Raw genomic sequence first — 25,596 nt, 5'->3', positions numbered from 1 at the left:
CCCTGCCCAACTCGACCCCGCCGTTGGGCGCTGCCGGCCGAGAACAACCGCGGCGCCGGGCATAAGCAGGGTGGTGGGGCGGGGCGGAGCCAGGCTTCGACCAATGGGAAAGAGGGATGGCACGGATCGGCGGCGGCGCTGGCCAATGGGAGCGCGCGACAGGAAGTAGCGGCGGGGGAGGAACGGAGCGGCGCGGGGAGGGGAGGGGCGGAGGGTCTGTCGCCCGTGGCAACGGTGGGAATTAGAACGCCGGTGACGTCACGGGCGGGGCGGGGGCTCTCGCCCCTCCCATGAGCACAGCTGGGCGCGCGCCCCCCTCCCCCGTACCACGGCTGGGCGCGCGGCCGCTCCCATCCCCGCCACATCTGGACGACCCCACTTACAACCGCGCACACGCCCCTACCCCGGCCACATCTGGGCGCCCCCCCATAATTCAACCCGTGCAAGCCCCGGGCTCCCCCCCCCGCCCCTCCCGCAACACCTGGGCTGCTGTGGAGGGGGTGGGAGCGCCACAAGGCGGCACCCATCGTGCACCCACACACACTCACCCAGCTCCGGCTGCCTTCTGCCCCAGCGCTGGGTCCCGGGTGCTCCCCTGCGTGTGGCTCCTGGGCTGCATCCCCCTCCCCCCCCTCAAAAAAACCCAAACATCTGGGTGGTGACACCGCAGCTCGCACAGCTGCTGGAGCGACTGTGCAACATCTGGGAATGCCATACCCTTGCATTGTTATAACCGTTCGACTCCACTCGTGCACAAAACTCAGTATCGTAGAAAATGCAATGCAAAAAATAATAAAGAAATAAAATCAAATTTATTTTTTACCTTTTCCAGCCAGATACAGGCAAATCGTACCCTTTCCCCGCCACCCCACCCCCCACCGAGCTATACTGTTGAACCACAGGAGGGTTTTCCTCTCAGTCATGCTCGTAAAATAAGAGCCGGACTAGGCAACAGCATTAAGTCCAGCAAAATTTTTCAGAAAAGTGTCCAGGGGTTGGAAAAATCCAATTCCCAAGCTGTGCATGGGTTCAGTAGGACACGGGGAGTCACGTGCAGATTCGGCTGTTTAACAAGGGGGCGGGGGGGAATTAGCCTGGCATACATTAAACCTTTCATATTGCATGAATTTATTTTATAGCTGAATATATTCAACCATTTCCACCTTTCCCAGCCAATTTTTCCTTCTCAGGGTTTCAAGGAGTGTGCCATCCCAGGGAAGGGAGTACATTAGGAAGGGCTTTTCTCTCCCTCCTGGACTTCCTAATCTGAAAGAAGCCGCTGGACTAGAAAAGTGGAATTACTGTTTAATCTGTAATGGCAGCAATGCTTTTCCAGATTATATATATATTTATATTTATACTTATATATATATATAAATATATAAAAATACTGGAGTGGTTTGCAAGGGAAAGCGTTTTAACCGTGTGGCTGCAACTGTCTGCACACCAGGGAACGTGTAGGGAGAGGCATCTATTCCTCTGCTGACAAGGGAGCTGCCTTCAGCCCAATTACGATCGGCAGCTCACAGGATATCGTCACCAAACCGTGCAGGGACCCCCTTTGCAGTCTGGTTTTCCCAAAGGATGAGTGGTACCCGTTTCCCCACTGCAGAGCCCTGCGTGGAGCCATCCTGCTCCTGTCTCCCTCACTGCGAAGAGCATCTGCAAAGGAAAAATATATAAAAATACATACAACTCCTGTCAATTATTAAGAAGTTTAACCCAGGTTGTGCTTTGGTAGGATGGATAAGTGAACTGGAGGTGGTCTAGGCTAGGACAGCTTTCTCTCACCTCACCCCACCATGTGAACTCCATCATTTCCCATCATGGGCATCCCAACCAGCATAGAGGGCTTAGGAGAAACCTTCATCAAGCATCAGAGCTGAATAAACATATATGGGTCACAGCGTAAAAATGGAAGAAAATCAAATATACACCAGTCCCTGGCTCGACAGAAGGCAGCCAAGAGTGAACAAGCCCCAGCATGAAGTTGTCCTCTCCTGTTCCCTGCCCCAGGGCTGGCTCCTATTCCTTGACAACTTTTACTCATCCAGCAAGAAAGGTGGCTTGGATGTTTTTTCCCCGGGTGGCACAACAGGGATCAAAGGGGCTTGCCTAGAGCCAGCCCTGCCTCTGAGCGTTTCCACTCCTGGCCATGAACCAGGCAGCATCTTCACAGGGGAACGTGTGGCCCCGCTACTTACCCTGGCCAGGGATTCCAACATGGGGCAATGCCTTTTTTTGCCCCCAAACCCAATATTTTAGGGGAAAGCTTTGCTCTGCAAAGTCCCCGTGGCCCCTTTGCACTAGACCCTTTCCAGCAGCGTTGCTTACACCAGGTTGAGGGTGGTTGAGGTCATTTTGAGGCTCAGCTGTGACAAGGTGCTTGATGGCCAGGTGAAAGCAATAGACTAACGTGCATTAATAGGGCTGGAGAAGAGGGGGAGGGGGTGAATGCTTAGTGCAAGGGTTACAGGCAGTAGCATGCAACACTCTGTAGGATATTGGCCTTCTACACCAAGTATCTTGGCTCAAAGACCTTTCTAACTCCAACAGTAAGGCTCTGATGGGCACCTAAGAAAGGCTAGGTTTGGGGAACTAACATAATAAAATAATTGAAGAGGGGTTATCTGCTGGAAGGTAGACTTCCCTAAGCTGATTTTAATGTGTTTAGTCTAACCCAACAAGCAGCATAAAGTATTTTCGCCCAGCAGGTACCCTTATTAAGAAGATGCTGGCTAGGGCTTCTCCTTGAATTCAGTTGTTGAGCTAAAACTTCATTTCCCAGGGTGCATTTTGGGGCAGGACCCTCCAATTGGCGCTGAGGGAGTCTTTAAATCAGCTGCCTGTAGCGAGGCGTTGCTTTTAGGGAGGCAGCTGGGCAAGGGGTAAGGTCTTCTCCAGTCTGCAAGGCTTTGAGGGGAGCATGTCACCACGTACTGAGTGAGGTCCTATCAGCAGCTGCAAGTGCTCATGGCTCACCAAAGGCTGGTAAAATATGGATGTTTTTCAATGTGTTTTCTTCTTGAAAAGTTTGTGGGATGTCTTCTGGTGCTCTGTAGTTTGTTCTCCCCTTGGGAAGTCCACTTTTTTTGTCTCACTGGTGAGGGTCCTTCATGGCTAGGGACTGCTTTGGTGCTGTGTGAATATGGTCCTTATTTCTTGCATCCTCTGAGGCTTTGAGTTTCCAGGGGGAGCAGGGATTTGGGGAGGTCTGGCTGCTCTATCCATGAGAAAAAGAGGACAGGTGATAGCTGGGTGATGGTGGCTTAGCTGCCTGCTTTGGTGGGGAGAGCTATTATCTCAATTGTGCTCCTGTCTCTCTGCTGTGTTTTATTGTTTTTGTTGTGGTGGTTTTCTGTGTGTAATTAGGGCCCAAATAATATTTGCCGTGTACCCTGGGCTGTTCTGAGGGTGTAAATCCAGCCCAATGTGCAATCCCCATCCACCTGCCTGGTGCTGTGAATTCCTATGCTGTTTGGGGGGGGTCTTTCCTTCTATTTTGGTAGCCATGTTATATGTGCCATCTCCAGCAACAGCTCAGGGTCTGAGCTCAAGGCTTTTCTATTTGATGTTTTAGTTGGATCCTTGTTAAAGCTGAGCTTGGCCCTGTGGGTAGCTGCATGCTTCAGGGTTAAGCTGTGGAGTGAGTACCTGTTGGGGTTTCCTCTTAAGAGCAAAACTGGGGTGCTATCAGCTACACAACTGTCACATCTTGTTGCAGTGACCATCCTCGGGGATGCTGCTTTAACCCTGTATCACGTCTTGAAGAGCCAATAGGTGCCTGTCCCATTAGGGTCTCAAAGGCCACTGAGATGAAGAATGCCAGCAGGTGGGTACCATGGGGTGTGGAAGGGAATTTTGAGGGGCTTCCAGCATCATGTTATCATGCTTGCTGCAGCTGGTCCTGTTGGGCAGCTCAGCCCTGAAATGGTCAGTGGGGAAAGCCCTCCAAACTTCTTTTTGGGAGACCTTTTTTGGTGCTGCTAGACATGGAGGTTAAGCAGTGTGGTATCATGCCATGGCTTATTTCTGCTGCCGAGGGGTTTGCTGCAGGCATTGCCTGCTTGGCCTTGGTGGCATGAATTTGTCCTTATCCTCAGGAAGCAAAAGAGCCAGTCAGGGAAGGGGCAGGAGGTGCTGAAGGTGCTCAGGGGAAAGGCTGTGAAGAAGAAGCCAAAGGAAACGCTATGCATGGTGCAGGTACCAGCCAGCCTGTGCCTGGATGTTGAGATGACCCTTGTGACTGTCTCCAGTGTTTTGTGGGCATCAAAGCCACTGTGTGAATTTCTTTCTCTCTTGCACTGTTCTGTCCTGGTGCACAGCCCTCTATGGTAAAAGGGAAGAAGAAATCACCAGAGGTCAAGGAGAAGCCACTGCAGGAAAACATCATCAGCAGGTAACCCTTTGGCTGGATGGGTGTGTTGATGGTGGCAGCTGGGGAGGAGATGGGACCTGTAGGGCTTTGCGCCCCTGTGTGTTGGGGTTCCCCAGCTGGGTTCACCTCAGAGTAGTGCACAGGAGCACCATGCCCAACTCTGCTCTTCTTGGGCTGCTTTATCAAAAAGCTTTTTTATTAAGGAAAAAACTTGTGTTCCTTTTCTGTCTCCTTTTTGGCCAAGAAGTTCTCTAAAGCAAGAGGCTGCAAAAGGGACAAGTCTTGGCTTGAGCCTACAGGATGAGATCCAAGCAGAGGAGGGAGCTGCATCTGGGTTGGTACGTGGTGGTGTCTGTGCTTAATTAAGTATTAAGGATTAAGTAGCACTCATGGTTTGCTCTCAAGGGAGCTGTGAGGATGGTGTCCTACAACTTGTCGTTGTGTATGAGCCCCTGAAAGGGATCCTTGGAGCATCTTGAATTGAATTACAGAGTAAACTGCCTGAAGCTGAGATGCATGTGACGTTGGGGTTGAATCAGTCACATTTGGGTGTTGGACCAAGAGTGTGAACTGGCACTAATGGGGAGCACCAGGACATGGGTGTCTCCAACAGTTTCCAAGCTTGAGGCTGGGATTGGTCTCATCCTGGTAGCATCCCTTTCTGAGGCATTTGGTCTTCACTGCTCTTCTTGGATGATGCTGGAGAGCACAGATTGTAGCTGATACCCCCCTACGTTTTGCTTTGCCCACATTAACATATCGTACTTGTCCTCTTAGTATGTAAAACCAGCAGAGATGTTCTTTCTCTTCCCCATGGTGAGTCTCCATTGCTTTTCCAAACAGGGCCTTAAAATGCCAGCAACCACTCCTGAATGGATGAAATTGAAGCTGCAGCCTTGAAACACCACCAAGGGTGCCTGTGGTTGGTGTCCTGGTGGTGTTGGTGTTCCTGGTGCAAGCGTCAGGCATTTGCATGCAGAATTTCTTTGTAAGATCGTGACTGTCTGCTCCTGAATTTACCAACCTGATTTCTGACAGGAGCTGAAGGATTGTGAATTTGAGAGCAGGTGTATTCCCAGGGAACGGAAGTTTATATTGCCATAACTAACCTATAATTAACTGGGTTGTTTTTTTTCCCTTAATGAGTTAACCTAGCAGCTTCTCAGCAGCAGCTTTCAAGAAAAATCCTTGTGTGGTTTTGGCCTCCCTTGAAAGCCTTCGAAAGAGAAACTTGGGGAAGTCAGAATTCATAACGAGAGCCTTAATACTTGGCAAGCATCAGATTAAGCTGGGACAGGTTTCAGGGCACTGCATGGTTAGACATAGCCTTGCACGGTCAGGAGCAAAACCACCTGGCTTCAGCTTTGAGAACGAGTGTGCCAAGTGTGATAACATTTCTGGTGGCCTCCATGAGTCAGCTCTTAGGGCTTTGTTTGAGTCTCCTCTGAGCTCATTTTCTTCTAGGTCCTGTCCCTGCTTTCCCTATATTTTGCTTTTTCGCTTTTTTCCTTCTGCTTGCCCTTCTCTTCCTTGTCCTCTGTTCACCCTTGTTGTATTTCCCACCCTATGTCTCCCCCCCCTTTCCCTCTTGCCACCTGCTACAAGGGTCATTTAATCTTCTAAGGACTAAGCTGGCATGGATGTCTGTAAGCTGTCACTTGATGCTTCATGGTTTTGGAGACCTTCCACCCCTTCTGCTGTTTTGGACTCCTGTCCCTGATAGCAGAAACACATCTAATTAGCAGGTGGTTGAGGAAGAAGGGTGATAGTTTTCATGTTTTTGCTCTATAAAATACCTTTTCAGTGTTGTTGGAATTAAGACGGGGATTTCCTAACCCCGTGAAACCTCAAAGCTGTCCTTACACTTGTTGGAAAAGCCTGCTGTTTTGGGCTCCTGGTTTCTAGCCAAGATGGCTGAGGAAGAGCAAGGTGAAGTCAATGACACATGGGTACTGTGGCCTGGCTGGCTGCCATTGTAGAGGCTGAGTGATTGCTTGGGGGTGGTGTTGCTGTTGGGGTACCCATGCCAGCTAACCTTCTCCCAGATCAACACTTTGTGTCTTTCAGGTGGAGACCAAATTGACCTTCCACCAAGGGCCATCAGTGGGGCTGAAAGACTCCTCAAGGTAAGCTGGGTCACTTTCTGAATGCTTTTTGCCCAGAGAACTTTAAGTTTGTCCTTTCTCTCCTTGCCATGGGGTCGCACAGCTCTGGTTTTTCCTCCTGTATCACTGAGACCACTCTGCTGCTGATGCCTTCACTGGGCAGCTTGACTGTGTCCTGGCGTCTTCACATCACAAGTGGAATATGAGGCCCCATCCTGGGATTTGAGGGTGGAATGAGAGGCTCCTGGCCCCATCCAAGCACCCCAAGGTTGCTAGAGTCAGCAGGGCGCGATTGCTCTGATGCACATACCTACATAAATACAGAGGTAGGTGGTGGGGAAATGCTAATGGGAACAACCAGCCTTGCAAAGCCTGGGAAAAGGGTGTTTCTTTCCCTCGCCCCATCCTAGATCTGGGCAGAGATAGGCAGCTGAACTCATAAAGCTGGCCCTTAGCAGGTTAATCCTCTCTGCGTCTTACAGGCAGGGGCTTTCATGTCCGGTGAGAGGCTGCTAATAAGACCTTCTGGGGAAGGAGCCGATCCCAAAAGGTGGCAAGACTTCACCTTCTGAGTCATGAATCTGCTTGGCTACTAATGAGATTGGAGGGGCTGAGTGTGTTTTGCTGGGCCATTTGCCCTAATGAGTTTAGTGGCGATTGTGTAACATGTTCTAGCTGTGTGGAAAAAGCATTTGGCCCCTCGTTTCTTTGAGAACTTCTTGCCTCCATCCCAAGCAGGCTCGAAGGCTTAGCCCTGTATCACACTGATGTCCCACAGTTTGGTAATTTAGCATCAACGTAAATGAACTTTTAGAAATGGGCCAAAAATCTCACTTTCCATTGCAGAAACCATGTCTGCAGGATGTTTTGGCTAAAAGCAGAAACTGTGGCTCATCTTTCCATGCTCTTACCTGGATGTGCAGGGGAGGCACCACCATCCTCATCGGGAGGAGAAACCTGGCTTCTAAGCTCCTTCCTAGGTAGCAGCTGGCCATGCCGAGGGATGCCAGAAGGGATAAAGACAGGCGATGGGTCTGACCTGTAGACTGGTACAAGGGTACTCAGCTCCAAGCTCACCTAGCATGGACTGGAGGAATGTGGCTTTGGTTGCTTTTCACCTCCTTGCTTGGATAAGTTGGGTTTTTGATGGTGGTGCCAATTACAAGCTGGGGATATGATGCTCTGCAGCCTAGTGGGCATCTCACTCAGTTGGGTGGCAGTAATGACCCAGCAGAGACAGACCTAAGTTTCCCTGTGGGCAAGGAGACATCATCACCTCAACCCTTGGACATACAGGCTCAAGCTACAAGATGTAAGGTTGGTTTAGGCTGTGCTTGCTACTCTCTTGTTCATCTCTTGCTTTGGTTTTTTTGGAACGTGAGGAACATGAGCAACTCAGAGGTTTATGATGTTCCCAACTCCCTGCCTGTCTTGGAGAAGTCTTGTGAGAAAGTATTTTACAGGGGCAGGGTGGTGATTTATAATGCTTGCAAATCCTGCAGAAAGCTCCAAAATTCACCTGACTTCTCTGCTGACCAGGAAAATGCTCCTGGATTCCCCAACTATATTGCTGATGGTGGACATCATGGATCCTGACACTCCTTCTCCTGCAGTGTGTTGCACTGATGAGGCTGTGTCCTTCCTTGTTGTGCCAGTGCTCAGGCTGCCTTCTTGGGAGGGGAGTGGGAGAGCCTGTCCCCCACAGTCGCAGGAGATGTGTCCCATCACAAGGTCTCGTCCTCCTGTGTGTCAGCAATGCTCAGCCTGATGTCATCCCTGTCCTCTTCTGTGATGCTGCCAAACCTTGTAAACCTGTCACCTTCTCTGGGCAGAGATGTCGCTGGGGGCATTTCCTTGGGACCTCCCCTGTTTGGTCTGGAGAACCTGTGTTCCTGCTTGTTTGAGCATCCTTATGCCATGAGCTGCAAACTGGTGCCAGTTCCTATGGGGGCCAGCCACTGCTGTTTTGGGATATCTCCACCTGCTGCAGCACCTGTGTTGCTGCTGTGCTTGAAGGGGAAACAAAGGGCTAATTTGGGAGCAACCCCCTAATTCTGCATGTAGGGAGGCTACTGCTCACCAAAGCAGTGAGAAGTGGCTGTGCTTTTGTTGTAGGTTGCAGTGCAAACCCCAGAGAGGAAGTTGTGCAGTGGGAAGAACGACCAAGGCTGGAGTTGAGGTAGGAAACCTGCGGGGACTGTCAACCCCTGGACCCAAACCTGCATGGGGCCCATCCCTTAGCACCTCCTCCATTCACCTGGGCTTTGGGATAAGGTCTCTCCTTTCCCAGTCTCAGCATTTCTTCCCTTATGGCTGCTTCCCACAGGTCCCAAACCCAAGTGATGGTGTTGCTGGTGGGGCTGCATACCCCTCTGGAGAGCCTGGGGTTTTGAAGATGGATGTGGGGCTTGCGGCTATGAGGGAGGGTGAGGAGGAGGAGCTGAACCTCCTTGTCCCACAGCAACAAGGGGATGCCCAAGACCTGAAAAGAAAAAAAGAAAGCGAGAAGAAGCGAGAGCAAAGGAAGCACCAGGGAAGGGAGCTGGGGAGAAAAGGAGGGAGGAGGAAGGATGAGTTTGAGGAAAGTCCCAGGGAGGTGATGGAGGGTGCTGAGGAGGAGTGTGTTGATGGGGGCAGGAATTGGGGAAGGGGACAGCACAGAGTCAAGCAAGGAAGCAGCAGCACCCAGGGATGGGGTGACTGGAGGGAAAAGCAGGAGAAGGGGAAGGTAGAGAAGCGCAAGAAGGTGAAAATGGAGGGGGTGGAGAAGATGGGGAAGAAGAAAGTAAAGAAGGAAAAAACGTTGGAAGAGGAGGAAAAACTGAAGAAGACAGATGAGGAGGAAGGAGAGAAAGGGGTGGGAGATGGAGTGGCAAAGCAAAGTGAAGATGAAAAAGGAGTAAAGGAGCAGGAAGAGAAGGTGCATGAGAAAGGGTGGAGAGAGATGCAGAGTGCAAAGATTGGGCAGGAGGTGAAGGAGGAGGAGGCAGCAAGGAAGCGAGATGTGCCAGGGAAAAAGAAAAAGCAGAAAATCAAGGAGAAAAAGCCAGAGGGGGAACTGAAAGAGAAGGGCAACAAGAGCAAAGAGAAAAGTGAAGTGGACACGACCACAGGGAAAACTCGGAAAAGGAAATTTAAGGAAGAAGGAGAAGAAAAGAAAAACAAAAAGGCTAAAAAGAAGGAGAAAGAAGAAAAAAATGCAGAGGCAGAAAAGAAGTGGAAATGGCAAGTGTTCTGCATGCCTTTGGCCTGTGGGCAGGTCTAATGCTAATGCAATTGGGGTTTTAGTTTTATTTCTTAGGATGAAACTGAAAATTGTTTTTTACTACTATTAGCTGCTCAGCTGTATTAAACTTTAAACTCTGCGCTCTTGGCAACAGAAAGGGGGTGGGAGATAATGAGAGGTTCTAAATACAGAATAGTATTTGAATAATAGTTTTTTTGTTCTTATAACAGTATATACAATATGTATTCTTCCTGAAATGACTTTGCCAGTGCCCAGCCAGGGTGGTTCTCATGGCTGGTGGAAGGAGAGAATTTGTATAATGCCTTGTAATCAAACAGCTTCCAAGACAGCGGGACCTATATCGGGGAGTTGTAGAGGGGCTGCATTTTATTTTATTCCCACTTTTTCAGCAGTTTTTGATTGATCCAGGCAAGCTTTTTGGTGCGAGAGCATTGGGAAAGGATGTAATCCTTTTCAAGAGAGCAGTGGCTTTAGCCACTTGATGTCACAATCTCCCAGAGCACCCCATCACTCTGGGGCAGAGAAGGAACATTTGTGTGTGTGGGGGGGTGCTTTGGAGCCTGTTGCAAACCCCAGCTGCAGGGAGCTGCTGGTGTATTATCCCAGACAGGGATGTCCATTAGTGCTTGGACCTTTGGGACAGCCCCTGTAGAGCACAGTGGCATGAAAAATGGGACTATGAAGGTCTCTTGTTTGTTTGGGGGGGTGGAGCCGGGTATGGAGGCGAGAGGCTGGTACCGAGCATCAGCTTGTTTTGCAGCAGTTTTGGCCCAAAACAGGGGCAGAACTACATTTCCCATAAGGCTTCACCACTCCGGCATGTGGGGAGTGCCACAACGCGGACCGCTTGGGCACGGTGGTGGCCCCTCCGGGTGATGCCGGAGGCACCGGCACCACCGCAGCCCGGTGGGTAGCAGGGTGCTGGGGCAGGATGCTCGGGGTGACCTGGGCATCCACCAGCCTCCGTGTGTCCGTGGGTGGCTCAGGGGCATGTACCGGACTCTCGCCGCCTCGCTGCTCGGCCGCAGGGCCCCTCGCCCCCCGCTGCCCCCCGCTGGGCTCCGGCGGGGCTCGGGGGGCTGCAGCAGGTGAGTGGGCAATGCCGCCAGGGTGGGGGATCGCCTGGCTTTGGGAGGGGAGGTGGAGCCCTTGCGGTGTCCCGCAAACAGCCCTTGCAGCTGCCCGGCTGAGATGCTGTCAGCCACGTTTTCTGTAGCTTAATGGTTATTTCGTTCTTTAGGATCTTTCCTTTTTTTTTTCTTTTTTTTTTTTTTTCCCTATGCTTTCTTGGCACGTTGCACCTTTTGACCTGAGCGATTTATTCTACCCTGCTTCCCGTGGGGAGGAGAAAAGTCAGAAATGCTTCCGGGGCGCTGCTGAGCAAGAAACCCAGGCGGTTTTCTTCCCCTTGCTGGGTTTTCCCAGCAATCCTTCTTCTTTCCAGAGGTGCTGGGGTCCAGGGCCGGTGCCAGCCTGGCTGGTGCTGAGCTGCAGGGTGGTGCAGAGCCCTGCCTGACCCGTGCGCTGCTGTCAGCGATGCTCTTCCAGCGGGCTTCATCCTCCGCCCCTGAGCTGCGTTATCTCTTTAATGCTATTCTTGTAATCTTGAGGGTGGGTTTTTTGACCTTTTTATTTTTTTACTTTTTTCTTTAAAAAAGTCTTCACAACTAAAGCATGCGGTGATTTTAAAATCCTGTTTCCTCTGGAGCGGGTAGAGGTGCATTAAGGTCTTATTTACATTAAAATCATAGGTATAAGTAAGTAGTCATGGACTTTGTGTGTTGCCCATCTCTGGCATGTACACACGAACCTACGCACTTTTTTTGGGGGGTGGTTCCTTAAATAAAGGAGGCAGGGAGGGATGGGGAGGGAAGGGAGGGTACGTTTTTAGTTCTTGCAGCCACCTCTGTGCAAACTGAGCAGCCTTTGTGGCTCCGCAGTGGGGCCTCTCCCTGTGCCCGTGAGTTTGGTTGACTGATCCATCCCTTCACTCCCCCCCTGTGTCCCTCTGTGTCACCACACCATGTGTGTCCTCTTCCTCAAGACACCTTTCCCTGAATTGCGTTGTCTTCTTTGTTTGAAAGAATGGGGAAACTGAGGCAGTAGCAGAGGCAACAGGATTTCACTTGGGTTTTGCAGCAACAGACAGTGCTCATAGACAATCTTCCTAGAGCAACCTTGGGAGAAGGTCCCAGACCCTGGGTTGGTTTGATCTCATGGGTCCCTGTGTCTGTCCCAGGTGGGAAGAGGAGAAGAAAGAAGATGGGGTAAAGTGGACTCAGCTGGAGCACAGAGGACCCTACTTCGCCCCCCTCTATGAGCCGCTGCCTGATAATGTGCAGTTTTACTATGATGGTATGTCTGCCTTGTGGTAGGACATGAGGCATGTCCTCTGCCTGGCCAAAAAGCTGGTATCTTCTCTTATATGGGGGTGGGGCATGGGGGCAGTATTGTAGAACACAGAATAAAAGGCCTAAATATCCCACTGGATAAAGCCTGAACCCTGAGTAAAGCTGGAGGGTTTTGCATGTGGTAGGATTTACAGGGTTCTTGGGCAGCTAACAAGCCCCTGATGGATGCAGTGTGCTTCATTCATCCCCTCCCATGTGGGGCACCCTTATCAGGGTGAGGACCCCTGTGCAGCTGGTTTTAGGGTGTTGTAATGCAACCATGTGTGGATCTGAGTCTTGTGCCTCTGCCCACAGCCCCTCCTGGCTGTGGGATGTGTGTTGGTAGGGCTGGACCTGAAGTTTCTCTAGGGGAAACAATGCATCTTGATGCTGTAGCCTGAAGTCCTTGTATACCTCTTGTGAAGATGGACTGGAGATAAAAAAAAAAAGTCTCATTAAGATGCCTTTTGAGTTTGAGCTTTAAGTCAGCTCATGCATGGTTTCCCCACAAGCTGAGAAAATGTGATTTTTACTTTTGAGAGCTGCAGTTTGCCTGTCCTGTGGTCTCTGTGACTGACACATCACTCACTTGCCCTCTAAGATGTTGCAGGATTTGGCTGGGCTGCTGTGAGCTCTTAGTCACGGCTTCTGATGTTGTCCCCAGAGCCACTATGCCTCTATAGCAACTCAGTGCATCACTGAGGGACTGAAATTGACAGGACAGATCTAGGTCCTAGGTCTCTGCTGTCCCCCTTGGTTTCCTACCGTGCCTGCTGGGCTGTCATCTTCTCCCTGTTCTCAGCTTCATCCCTGAGCAACATGTTCTCTGACAGATCAAGGGAAGGAGGCAGTAAGGACCTTGATCAAGGGATGCCAGAGATGGGAGGGCACCACAGTCCCATGGTGTCTTGGTCCTCCTCAGACCCCTCACTTGGGCTTCCTATACCTTGTGGGTTTGGGTATTTTTTTTTTACAGTAGAAAAAAAGGCCGATTTTGGGAAATGAGGTGTCTGGCAACGCTGTCACCAGAGGGCACTGCTGGGACATCGGTGGGGCTGTCAAACTTTTTTTTGGCTCTGAGAAGTCCTGGCAGCAGCATGTAGTCCTGCATAGGGTTTGTATCTTCTCTGTGGCCTCTCGGCTGTTGGAGATCCATATGTGTTATGTGCACCTAGGCTGGTGGTTTTGGCCTGGGATCTTGGGTGACATTGGCAGGTTTGCTAAAAGGTGTCACCATCCCCTGGATGAAAAAGTGTTTGCAGACAGGCAGGAAGGGACAATGTCTGAGCAAGTGTATGTAGGTTGTCATGAGGCTTCTATAAGACCATGGTGACCCACCATACCCTGCAGTTCAGGAGCACCAGAACTCAGTGTCTAATGCAAGTAGGATTGAACAGTCCCCTGGAGCTCTGCAGGGTACTTTTCCTGCAGCTTGCCTAGAAAAGCTATTTCAAAGCATTGGTTTCCTGGGAAAAGCCAAGATGTTCCTTGGATTCACTAGACTTCATTGCTCTAGCCAGAGAACTCAGGGGAGGATGGTGGCTTTGCCACCTCCAAGAAATTATCAAGATCCACTGGAAAACCATGAGGATCCAGCAGAGGGCTATGAAGATGAAGAGGGGGCTGGAGCATCTCCCTTCTGAGGGAAGCCTGAGAGAGCTGGCCCTGTTCAGCATGGAGAGGAGAAGGCTGAGAGGGGAGCTTATCAATGCATACAAATATCTTAAGGTAGAATGTCAGGAGGATGGGGCCAGGCTCTTTTCAGTGGTGCCCAGTGACAGGACAAGGGGTGACAGGCACAAACTGCAACATGGGAAGTTCCATCTGAAGGTGAGAAGAAACTTTTTTACTTTGAGGTTGATGGAGCACTGGGACGGGCTGCCCAGAGAGGCTGTGGAGTCTGCTTCTCTGGAGATATTCAAAACCTGCCTGGATGTGACTCTGCAACTTGCTTTAGCGGGGGCTGGACTGGATGATCTCCAGAGATCCCTTCCAACCCCAACCATTCTGTGAGAGGCTCTTGCATCTGTAACTGTTGCACAAGTCCCAGCTTTGAGCTTCCCACAATTGCTCCATCCGTGTGGGGAAGTATTGAGACAAAACTTCTCCAAGTGGGGTCCTGGCTATTCAGCGTGGTCCTGGAAGTGATCGTGGTCAGAGAGCAAACTTGTTCTGTGTTGTGCTGGGGAGCCATTAGTTTGGGGCTCATCATTGCTTGGTGGCTGCTGAAAGCCCTGTGGCTCAGTGACCTTAAAACAAATCAGGATTTCCACTCTTGTGGAAAAGGAAATGGAGTGTGTGATTGCAGATGGGCTGCAGCAGCATCCCGCTGTGCCAGGTGCTCTGGGTATTGATCCCCTGGTAATGCTGTGTCGGGGGTGGGGGTGGGGAGGGGCATTGCTGAAGTCGTGCCAGTGTCTTCTCACCTCTTGTCCCTGTTTTGGCACTGTGGTGAGCCTGAGGATTCACTGAACGCCTGCCTGGGGAAGAGGGGTTGGGCTGTCCCTGTAACTGATGTTAAAGGTACTCTCCCTTCCTAGGCAAACCCCTGAAGCTGAGCCTGGCCACGGAGGAAATTGCCACATTCTATGCCAAAATGCTCGATCATGAATACACAACCAAGGAGGTCTTCCAGAACAACTTCTTCAATGACTGGAGGAAGGTACCTTCCCTGTGAGGGCTTCCTTGCTGTCCATCCTCTGCGTTAAACACTTGGAATTAAACCCAGGCAGACACTAGGTGGTGGTATGGGATGGAGGGGATGAGGGTTTTCATGGCTTCGTTCTTTATAATCATATCATATTGTCTATAACCTGGTAATTATTTATTTCCTTGCTTCTTGTGGGTTGGACTGAGGCTTGTTGTCTGCAGCATCCTAGAGGCCGCCACATTGGCAATTGTGCTCCCTCGTGAGTTTTACTGATGCCACCTAAGAAAGCATCACTAGGTGCTGGGTCTTGCAAACATCTTCAAAAATGGTTTGGGGCATATGTCCCTCTAAAGGATTAACCTAGTGGTCCCACAGCACTGCATCTTAGTCCCCAAATAAAAGCAAGACCTGTACTAGGGCAAGTTTGTGCTGCTTCTGCAGTCCCTGCAGGCTGCCTGCGGTCATGCTTGGGGACTGCTCGTTTCCACAGCAGAAGTTAGAGGTTGTTGCACCCCGGAGCTGGTTGGGTTTTGCTTCTCTGTGGGTGCAGGCTGAGGTGTCCAGAGGCAGCCCGGCCTCCTGCCATGGCAGCTTTGTCTGCCCTTGGGTGGATGCAGCTAGGGTAGTTGTAGCTGGGGTGGCCTGCTTCCTTCTGGTTTTTCTGAAGAACTGGCAAGTGGGTGTCTCACTTTCCTTCACAGGAAAGGAAAGATAGGCAGCAGCTCTGTGTGAAGTCAGTTTTGTGTCTTGGCTTTACCTGGTCCCTCTGTCTTGCTCAGGAGATGACCTCAGAGGAGCAAGAGATAATCAAAGACCTGGACAAATGTGACTTCACGAAGATCCACAAGTATTTTGTGGACAAAAACGAGGCGCGGAAAGCACTCTCCAAAGAGGAGAAGCAGGTGAGGCTTGTTTCCTATATCATGCAGTCCCAGATATCATGTTTTGGGACCAGCTCAGAGTATTTTGGCTCCTACTTGTCTCCTTTCTGGTGTTATGCCCTCCTGACCCGGGACCTCTTTGGCCTTTGAACCAGCTCTGTCCCTGTGACCATCACACGCCTATTCATTAAGTTTGTCTGCAGATGCTGCATGTTTCCTGGCTTTGCAGGGTCCAGTCATCCTTCAGGACCATGGTTTGTGGTCCTGCCCTGTCCAGAGGATGGTGGACCTTGCTTAAGGGGCTGGTGGCACATGCTTGTTCACCAGCATGTCCTGGGACAGCATCACTGAGGATTTAAAAAGTGGGTGGAGATGAGCCACTTGTTGGGAATGGACTTGGGCTCATGCTCACTTCTTCCTCCAATCCTTTGAGCTCTGCCTTTCCAGCCTTCCTTTCTCGGTGAAAAGGAGGGTAGTGATAAGCAGGCATGAGTCTGGAATTTCTGTTTCACCCTATGGGATGATGGTGGCATGGTGCTCGTTTCAGAAACTGAAAGAGGAGGCAGATAAGATCCAGGAGGAGTATGGGTACTGCATCCTTGATGGTCACCGGGAGAAGATAGGCAACTTCAAAACTGAACCACCAGGCCTTTTCCGTGGCCGTGGTGACCACCCCAAGATGGGCATGCTGAAGAAGAGGATCATGCCAGAAGATGTTATCATCAACTGCAGCAAGTGAGTTGCCGTGGGAAGAGCTGAATTTGTGGATCTGCTTTTGGGACTGGGGTAAACAGCACATCTCTGCTCAGAGCTGCTGTGTGCTTTTGCTATCTCCTGCAATCACAGCTTTGCACACCCTGAGGCTTGAACTCACTGGAGCCCTTCTATTGCCTCCTGGTCACCTCCAGATATCTGCTTTGCAGTTAGGTCTGACTTTTAGTTTCTCTGTGGATGTACCAGGAAGCCAGGATAGGCAGGAAGCTGGTCAGCAGCTCCCATCTCTCACTGGTGCCCACACTGTTCACCTGACATCAAATACAAACACTGCAATGCTCCTGTGGTCTCTCTGGAGAAGGGGCAACTCTGTCCTCCTGTGCTCCTCTTCCCAGTGAGCCATTCTTCCTCATTTTATGGGTCCCTTGTACTGGTTGGAAGCATCAGGATGCTCACTGGAGGGAGGAAAGGCAGTGATTGGGTTAAGTTAGAGGGCAAACACTCTTACATGAGTTGGATTGATCTGAAAACCATCCGTACAAAGACTTTGTGGTCTTGATGGAAAACATTCCCCACCAGCCCAGCAAGTTCCTATGTTGCCCCCAGCATCCAAATGTTAGAACTGATCACGTTGTGGAGTGATTTTGGGTGGGCTGTATGTTTTCTGTAAGTGATGCCACAATGTGTTGACAGTCCTTGGCTCACTGAAGAAGCAGTTGAGCTGACGGCCTGTTTCTCCTTCATGGTCTGTGGGCTGTAACCCTGCTCTGCCCTCAGGGACTCAAAGATCCCCAAGCCACCGGAAGGGCACAAGTGGAAAGAGGTACGCTTTGACAACACAGTTACCTGGCTGGCCTCGTGGACGGAGAACATCCAGAACTGCTTGAAGTACATCATGCTGAACCCCAGCTCCAAGCTGAAGGTTGGAGTGGTGCTGCTGTTGAGGCAGAGCTGTTGCCTTTTGAGCCGCTGGCTTTTTGCCAGGTGGAAAGATCAGGGGAAAGCAGAGATGTGGCATGTCAATGAAAATGTACTCGCTGCCAAAAAGACAAAAAAAAAAAGCGTGTAAACTAAATTGGTGTGCCAATTCGTAAGATTGTTAAGCATCGAGCCTGTTCTAGGGGTGGATTGCTGCTGGCAGAGCCATCCCTGTGCTGCTCATGTGTGTCCAAGGTTGTTGAAAGCCAGGCAGGGGCTGAGAGGGTCCACAGGGATCAGAGTCTATAAGGCTGAATTAATTTATGCCAGTAAATGGAGGGTAGGGGTAGGTGGGATCACCATCTATAGCGCCTTGGGAAGGAGGGGGTGAACACTGTGGGGAGGGAGAGGTGGCTTAAAGCTATTTCCAGTCCTCAAAGTAAATATGGACACTGCATACAAGTTGGGCACAACTGAGCAAGTGGATTGCATCATCCCATAGGTGGTGTCCCAGCAGCAGTGGCCATGGCCACACAGTGCTTGACCGCTTGGCCCCCCATTTGCTGTGTGCTGGCTGCTAGCAGGTGGAGGATACCTCCAGACTACAAGCAGCTCAGACTTGGCCAGGATTCCAGGTCTAGCACTGCCAGCAGAGGGCATGGAAACACTAGATGAGCTCTTTCTCCTCTGATTTTTCCACTTCATGGACACTTCTCAAGAAAACAATGGGGTCTGAGCAGTATTTAGGTGCTGGAGGTGTTCCCAGAACAGGGTTTAACTGGTAGGGTGGAAGGAAGATGGGGCAATGGGTGAAAATGTCTGTGCCCCTCTTTCCAGGGGGAGAAGGACTGGCAGAAATATGAGATAGCTCGGCGCCTAAAGGATGTTGTCCACAAAATCCGTGCTCAGTACCAAGCTGATTGGAAGTCCAAGGAGATGAAGAAGCGACAAAGAGCGGTGGCCCTCTACTTCATTGATAAGGTATCTGCAGTCTCAGCTTGGCCCCCGGGTCTCCCATCCATGGAGGTTGTGGTTTAGCTTAGCTGGTCCACCTGATGCTGGTGTGGATGGGTGTTTGCTGGTTGTGGTAGCCAGGGTTGCTGCACGAGAGGGATCTGGCAGTGATTGTGAAGGATGGTGACTTCTACTATCTGCTGATGCTTGTGTGAGGATGCAGTTGTGTAGCAGTGCAGGAGCTGTGCTGTCCTTCCTGGACTTTAACAGGACATGTGTGTCTGTGTGATGGCAAAGACCCCACTGGAGAGCTGGGTGACTTTATTCTGGAGGGATATTTTAGGGTTCTTAAAGCAGTGAAACAATCTGCTGGAAGCAGTCACTGGTTTCCACCATGGTCCCAGCAGCTCTTCAGTGAGGCACTGTCCTGGGAAAGTTTTCTCTCTACTTTATATCTACTTTATCTCTACATATCTACTTTAATAATCTTGGAAAGGGGGAACTGAAGTGGGCTGGGATGGATGACTCGCTGTCTCCTTCCAGCTGGCCCTGCGAGCCGGCAATGAGAAGGAGGAAGGGGAGACCGCAGACACGGTTGGCTGCTGCTCCCTGCGCGTGGAGCACATCAAACTGCACCCCAATCTGGATGGGCAGGAGTATGTGGTAGAATTTGACTTCCTTGGGAAAGACTCAATCCGTTACTACAACAAAGTGTCGGTGGAGAAGCTGGTGAGTGGGGCAGAAATGGAGGCAGCGGCCAGCATGGCAGTATGGTGCAGGGTTAGCCGGTTGCCTTGGTTCACTTGGTGGTCATCAGTCCCAGATGTGCATCTGAAACCTGCTGCAAAGATGCCTCTGTGCTTTAACGCCACAGTTGGCAGCATGTGCATGAGATGCAATAGCGCTGGGTGGCAACTGACCCTGTCCTGGAGAAGGGGGGGAAATTTTGGGGTAGGGCTTTCAAGGTTGTTTTAGCCTATGAACCAGAAGAGAAATTGTGCCTCCTGCTGGAGCATCTTCCATTGACTGGTAGGCATCGGGCCTTGAACTGTTTTCATTGATACTTTATTTTTCACTTTGCCTGTGGGATCGATGGCGTTAATGGTGTCTGTGGGGAAACTGGAGTGCCTGGGGTAATAGCAGAGATGGGAGAAAACAGCCTGTGGCACTAGTGGCTTTGAGGTCCCAGTGCCAGCCCTTGAAGTTGAGAAGGCTGGTGGTATGGTAGGATGTGTGCTACGCAAGTCTGAATCAGAGTCCATCTGGATGATGAGGGAGATGTCTAGGAGCAATTTGCTCCACGTCCCTGACCAGGGCCATCCTTTTCTCTTCTTTAGGTGTTCAAGAACCTGCAGCTGTTCACAAAGAACAAGGACCCGGAAGATGACCTCTTTGATAGGCTCAATGTGCGTTGTTACCTCTAAGCTTTTGAAACTGCACTGATAGCCCAGAGGGAGTAGAAGCAAACCCGTGACACCCCTGTCCAACCTGCAGGCTCCTAGGCTGTGGTGCTGCATCACTGTCATCCCTTACTCTGGTTCTGGCTCTCTCCCCTCCAGAGACACGACTGTAACTGTTTGAGCACCCTGTTGGGATGCTGTGGTACTTTTTCCCATCCTCTTTCTGCACTAGTAGCATCTCTGCTTTGCTGAACACAGGCTTCATTGCCTGCCTGCACTCATCAGTAACCTGTGTCCCTGCTAAGGAGATGTCTTTTTGTTCCTTCCATCCTCTAACTTATCTGCTTAGGCCTTTTTCTTGTAGCCTGGGAAGGCCTGCCCACACACGTGTTGCTTGAGGCATTGCTGGAGGTGTCAAACCTCAGCTGTCTGATGCTTTTCCACCTTGCCAGGGCTTGGCGGAAGTGTGAGATGCTGCTGGAGAGATGTGCTGCAGCCTTCCCTCCCAAGATACTCCCCAAGAAAAACCTCCCCCCTCTTGGTATAGGATATGGGGTGCTGCCACCCATGATCCCCCTCTGCCTGCATCCCCTATAACCCACTCGCCCATCTTTCCTCTGAAGAGGCTGCTTCTTTCTGGTTATATAGGATTTTTCTGGTATAGTCTTTCTTGGTACAAGTAAGGCTTCCTCCAAACCCCAGTTTATTCTTTTTAGCATCTTTTGTTTCCAGTTCAACTGCAGTCCCATGTGCTCTGTAGAAGAGAGATATCAGATGTGATATATGTAAGATGTGATACTGGATGTAAGATGTGTCCTCTTGGACACAGATGGGCAGAAATTTTTGACTTTGAGAGAAATTCGTTGTGGGTTTGAGTAGAGTTTGTGCCAGTTTTTGATAGATGAGGGCCTGACATAACAAGCAGATCTGCAAACTACAGATTATATTTTTAATGCCTAACGTGGTCGTTTAGACAGGAAAAGGTCTGAGAAACCAGTGCTTTATTGTCCTGACTTCTGCTTGTTGTCTTCCTTCCTTTTCCCCCACACTTTATTGTACTTTCTTTCCTTCAGACATCCATCTTGAACAGACATCTGCAGAGTCTGATGGATGGTTTGAGTGCCAAAGTGTTCAGAACCTACAATGCCTCCATTACCCTGCAGGAACAGCTCAAGGCCCTCACTAACTGTGAGTTACTGACAGTGTTTGTGGTATTACCAGCCACATAATGTGGCCAGTGGGCTCAGCAATGTCTGTCCATTGCCTTGGGGTCCCTAGAACTGCCTGCCCCTCCTTGGCTGGTGATGCACACAATGTTGTAGTGTGGCATGTAACTTATGGGGGCATGCAGCAGGTTGGGAACCATGTTAAGTGAGAAATAGTTACCCACTAGTGATAGTCTGACTATTTAATAGCCAAGATGGGAGTATTTTTTCCTCTTCTTCCTTCCTTGCACTGCTGGTTGGTTGCGTTATTTTTTGCCTGCCTTGGATATATGGGTGATGAGGCACAGTATCAGTGATGCTCAAGTGTCCTTCACCAATTTCCACAACCAGTATTGCTCTCTCCTGAGAAAGGATGGAGAACAGCTTGCTGCTGCTCTGGCCTGTTTCCTGTCTTCCTCTGCTCCCAGAAAGGAGACATGGTGATGCTTCTATTTCCAGCTGAGGACAATGTTGCAGGAAAGCTCCTTTCCTACAACCGAGCTAACCGAGCTGTGGCCATCCTGTGCAACCATCAGAGGTCTACACCCAAAACCTTTGAGAAGTCGATGCAAAAACTCCAGACCAAGGTGAGGCAGACCAAACTGAGAGCTCCTGGACCTGATCTGTTGTTGAGGGGGGATACGAGGAGAGGGAGGGTAAATAAGCTGATGCCTAAGGAGATCATAGTGGTAGCGTGGCAGGGAATGAACCAGGAATAGTGGCTTTCTTAATCAGTGCAGAGACATCAGCAACCTAGGAGTGGAGAGGAAAGTTCAAATGCTGGATGAAGCACGTGGCACAGTTTAGGATGTTTTTTCATAACTTGGTGCCTTTTGTGATGGCACAGCTTTGACACAGTTGTTTCAGGACTAGGGAAACTGGTTTTCCTGTCTGGCTGTTTGCAGGAGGACCAGCTGAAAACTTCGTGGGTCTGCTATGGAGATAACTTGAACTACCACTTTTAATTTTTCTCACCTTACTGGTGAGCTTGGGATTTTGCAGAGGGCTCCAGCGCTGCCACAAGCCAGTTGGTTCTCAGGCAGTTGCCCAAGATGAACAGATAAGAGCTGAGTTTCTGGCATCCGTGCTGTGAGGTTCTTTTGCAAGATGCTGAGGAATGCTTGAGCTCCAGCAGGTGATACAGGGGCAAGCTGTTGGGGTTGGAAAGAAGTTAAGGAGTGGTGTGGCAAATAAAAGAGAAAGAGGGAGATAGCTGAAACCTCCAGGGAGGATGGGAGCATGGGCTGATTTCATATTTACCTTCACAGATTGATGCCAAGAAGCAACAGGTGGAAGAAGCCCAGCAAGAGCTGAAAAAAGCTGAAGATGAGTTCAAAGACACAAAAGATGCCAAAGCAGAAGTGTAAGTGACAATCCCTTACAATCCTCTTTTGCAGAGGGTCTCCATATGGGAATGGTGTGGTCCAACACTGTGCAGTACATCAGAACAGAAATGTGTGTGTTGGGTTTTGGATGCCTCTTGTTCTATGGCAGCCTGGCAGATGGGTGGAGGTCTTGTGGATGGTTCCTTGCGATGGTAGGAATGCAAAGAGTTCCTTCAGGGGCATTTCTTTGTGTTTAGGGTACACCTCAGTGAATACTGAGATTTCAACCCAAGCTGCTGGCTTGGAGTTATCCTACAAAATGCCATGGTGCAAAGTATGCCTAGCTTGAGGTTGGAGCTGGGGATGTACAGACTGGCCTTGATGCATGGTTTTCTTGGGGGACACTTGAGTAGTGGGTTGTGACCTATCTGATCTCTGCAGTAGTCATTGCATGCGGTCTATCCCAAATTTGCTCCCTTGGCCCAGAGTACAAAGGTGACTTGTTGCCCAGAGATGGGAGAGGGGTGGAGGAGAGCAGTGAGGCTTGTATTTTATGCTTTACTCTAGGGTTTCTTGTTTTCTGCTTCTCTGTGTTGGTGAGATGCAAAGCAGGTTGCTGGGGATGGTCCTTGCTCGTGGAGCCAGGATCTGTGGGAGATGGTGTTTGCTGGATGCTGGGTTCCGTGCTTGCCTGACCTTGGTGGTAGTAACATTTTTGTAAAAGTGTCTTATCAGGTCAAAGTACTTCAGAAATAGGTTGGTGCTGAATGGCATCTTTGACTGCCATTCTGGAGTATTTCTAGTCTCAGCTCTTACAGGACTTAAAGCGAGGGTAGAGACTACTCTGATCTAAGTTCAAGCTCATTGGCTCCCCGTCATACTCCTAGGCAACAGCAGACGAGAGCTGCTCTGTGTCTTACCTCTGCTGCTGCTTTTCTCCTTGAACATGCTGTCTGTGATGTTCTTCCTCTGCCCTCAGCAATGTGGAGAAGAAAAAGAAACTGTTGAAACGGCTGGAAGAGCAGCTGGCAAAGTTGAATGTCCAGGCAACAGATAAGGAGGAGAACAAGCAGATAGCTCTGGGCACGTCCAAACTGAACTACCTGGACCCCAGGATTAGCGTAGCTTGGTAAGTTTGGGGCATGCTATGGGGCAGCTGTTCCTTTAGAGACATGCCGGTCACCTAGCCCTGCCTGGGGAGGGGGATAAACATATGCCTTAGCCTGTGGGGGAATGGAATAAACTTTGCTTCTGCCCAGAGGAACATGCCCATGCCCTGGAGATGTTGGGGAGGCCAGCAAAATCCAAATATAAGGTTTCCCTTCCTGAAAATAACTGTTTGCAGGGTGTTCCTTCTGGATTTAGGGCAAGAAAAAGTCACTTTGCATGTCTTTCTCAGCAGTGGTACAAAGTTGATTTATTAAGCACCTTGGGGCTAAGGGGGTTGCATGGATGGAAGAGGACTGCTGTGGTGGGAGCAGAGCAGGACAGGGTAGCGCATACCCACTGCTATCCTGTGGTCTGTACAGGTGCAAGAAGTTTGGTGTGCCCATCGAGAAGATCTACAACAAGACTCAAAGGGAGAAGTTTGCCTGGGCGATCGACATGGCTGATGAGGACTTTGAATTCTGAGACAGTGCCTTTAATGTTACATCATTTTTGTTTGGTGCTGTTGTGAAATGTTTTGTGGGTTTTGTTGTTTTTTTTTTTTTCTTTACATGCTGCTGCAGTTGTTGCAGGGATGGGGCTGGGGGCTATCTAATGAAAGAGTTTGATATGGGTGTTTTGTGCCTTTTTTTGTATACAAAAGAACACCCAGTTTCTAGTTGAAACAGGTATTGCTGACTTGTGACACTCATCCTGACTGCAGTGACTTTGGTGTGAACTTTTAATTCCTCTTCGGAGTTGCCAGGTGCTTTGGATCTTTTCTTTCTTCTGGAGTCTGGGAAGAAGATTGAATGAGAGCCTTAATTGTGCTGATAAACAAGATTAGATCTAATCCTATTGCCTTGGTGTAGCGAGCTGTGCTGCCCTTTTTAGACTGTCTGAATTGGCTTGATGGGGAAACACAAGGCAATGACAGCACTGAAACAGGCAGCTGCACTGTAAGACCTGGGCTTGAGTCAAGGATGCACTGGGAGGAAGGGAAAAATCTCAGGGTTTTACATGTCAGGATATATTGTGCCCTTTTACCTCCAAGAGAAGAGAAAATTATGCAATTACACAAATGTAATCAAAATGGGAAAACGTTGTGGGAGGGAGTGAATGGCATGGCAGGAGAAGGTGGGGAGAAGAAGATGCTAGACTAAAGAGCAGGCTGAGGGATGAAATTTACTTTGGCATGAGCAAAGTGTACTTTAATCACCCCTGTGTGGGTTAAATCTTGGTCTGGGAGAGGACATCTCATGTGGGGCCATACTTTTATACTTTCCCCTACTTGCTTCAGTTGGCTCTGGCTCAGCTCACTGTATCAGTAACAGAAACTAAACTGTCCAGCCACCGGTTTTAGCAATGGGAGAGGGTGATGGTGCCTGTGGGGCTGGACCAGGCTCTGGTGAGATGTGAATGCGCTGAGGCGTGGTACCAGTCTTACTGGAGCTGTGCCTATATTGGGATGACAGCTTTGTCATCAGGCTGTAGCCTCCCCAGTCTGCTCCTGCTGGGCATGGAGCAGGCAGGGACCGACAGCATAAACTGCTGGTGCTTGCTGCCTAATTGGCTGCTTTTGGGGGGAGGGGGTGGGGGGTGGGGGTGGTGGTGGAGTGATATCAGGATATCAGCATGTACCTGGCAACAGTGAGCCTGCCTGCTGGTGAATCTCAGGTGTGAGTGAGCTGTTGCATTGGCAATAAATCCTTCTGGCTTCTCAGGGCTGATGTTCAGGTTGCTGTAGTCCAAAGCTCTTCGTGCTTCCCATGTGTTCATTTACAGCCACTTGTTCTTGTGTGTAAATGATTACTATTTTGGTTGGAAGTCAGGTGCTTGAAATGAATTTCATTAAAACTGGAAGTGTTGTTTTTTTCTAAGTATTGGTGACTGCAAGCTTTTTGTAGCTCATCCAAGATGAGCTTCTGCTGTGAGCTGATGTGCAGAGCTCTGAGCCAGGGCTCAGTCTCTGTAATGGGGTCTCTGTATGCTCCGTTGTCTGCAGGGGATTAAGCTTGATAGGAAATTCTTTGTCTTAAAGCAAAGAGCCTGCCTGCAGATCTCAAAACCTGTGTGTGCTTTGTCCCAAAGGGCCCGCATGCAAAACTGAGCCGTGGAAATTGAATTGCTGCGTGATAATAGAGTTGTGACAAATGTAAAAAGAAAACGCATGGGTGAAGCCAAAGCTGGTCTAACTCACATCTGCACTGGGGTGTGCTCCACCACTTGGCTGCGACATGACAGCTTGTGAGACTAACTGGACCCTCTCCAAGCCCCAAGAGC

At 50.1% G+C, this 25,596-nt stretch overlaps 1 protein-coding gene across 1 annotated transcript; it reads left to right on the top strand.

Moving 5' to 3' along the window:
- Positions 1-10,565: 10,565 nt before the first annotated feature.
- Positions 10,566-24,913, top strand: TOP1MT (DNA topoisomerase I mitochondrial). The gene is made up of 14 exons (XM_080381115.1): positions 10,566-10,818; positions 11,970-12,085; positions 14,661-14,782; positions 15,550-15,672; positions 16,199-16,386; positions 17,143-17,287; positions 18,121-18,264; positions 18,781-18,966; positions 19,575-19,643; positions 20,711-20,825; positions 21,302-21,429; positions 22,111-22,205; positions 23,147-23,296; positions 23,697-24,913. The coding sequence occupies exons 1-14, from the start codon at positions 10,721-10,723 to the stop codon at positions 23,797-23,799; spliced, it is 1,782 nt and encodes a 593-aa protein (XP_080237241.1). The 5' UTR covers positions 10,566-10,720; the 3' UTR covers positions 23,800-24,913.
- The last annotated feature ends 683 nt before the right edge of the window (positions 24,914-25,596 follow it).

The sequence above is a fragment of the Falco punctatus genome (assembly GCF_963210335.1).
Source record: "Falco punctatus genome assembly, chromosome: 3".
In the NCBI taxonomy this organism is placed as follows: domain Eukaryota; kingdom Metazoa; phylum Chordata; class Aves; order Falconiformes; family Falconidae; genus Falco; species Falco punctatus.
Note: the sequence above shows the minus strand (reverse complement) of the source record. Positions and strands in the feature narration are given on the sequence as shown.

Coding starts and splice junctions, on each gene's coding strand:
- TOP1MT (XM_080381115.1), top strand. CDS start 10,721: ATGTACCGGACTCTCGCCGCCTCGCTGCTCGGCCGCAGGGCCCCTCGC. Junction 21,430..22,110: donor TGCAAAAACTCCAGACCAAG/GTGAGGCAGACC, acceptor TTACCTTCACAG/ATTGATGCCAAGAAGCAACA. Junction 22,206..23,146: donor AAAGATGCCAAAGCAGAAGT/GTAAGTGACAAT, acceptor CTCTGCCCTCAG/CAATGTGGAGAAGAAAAAGA.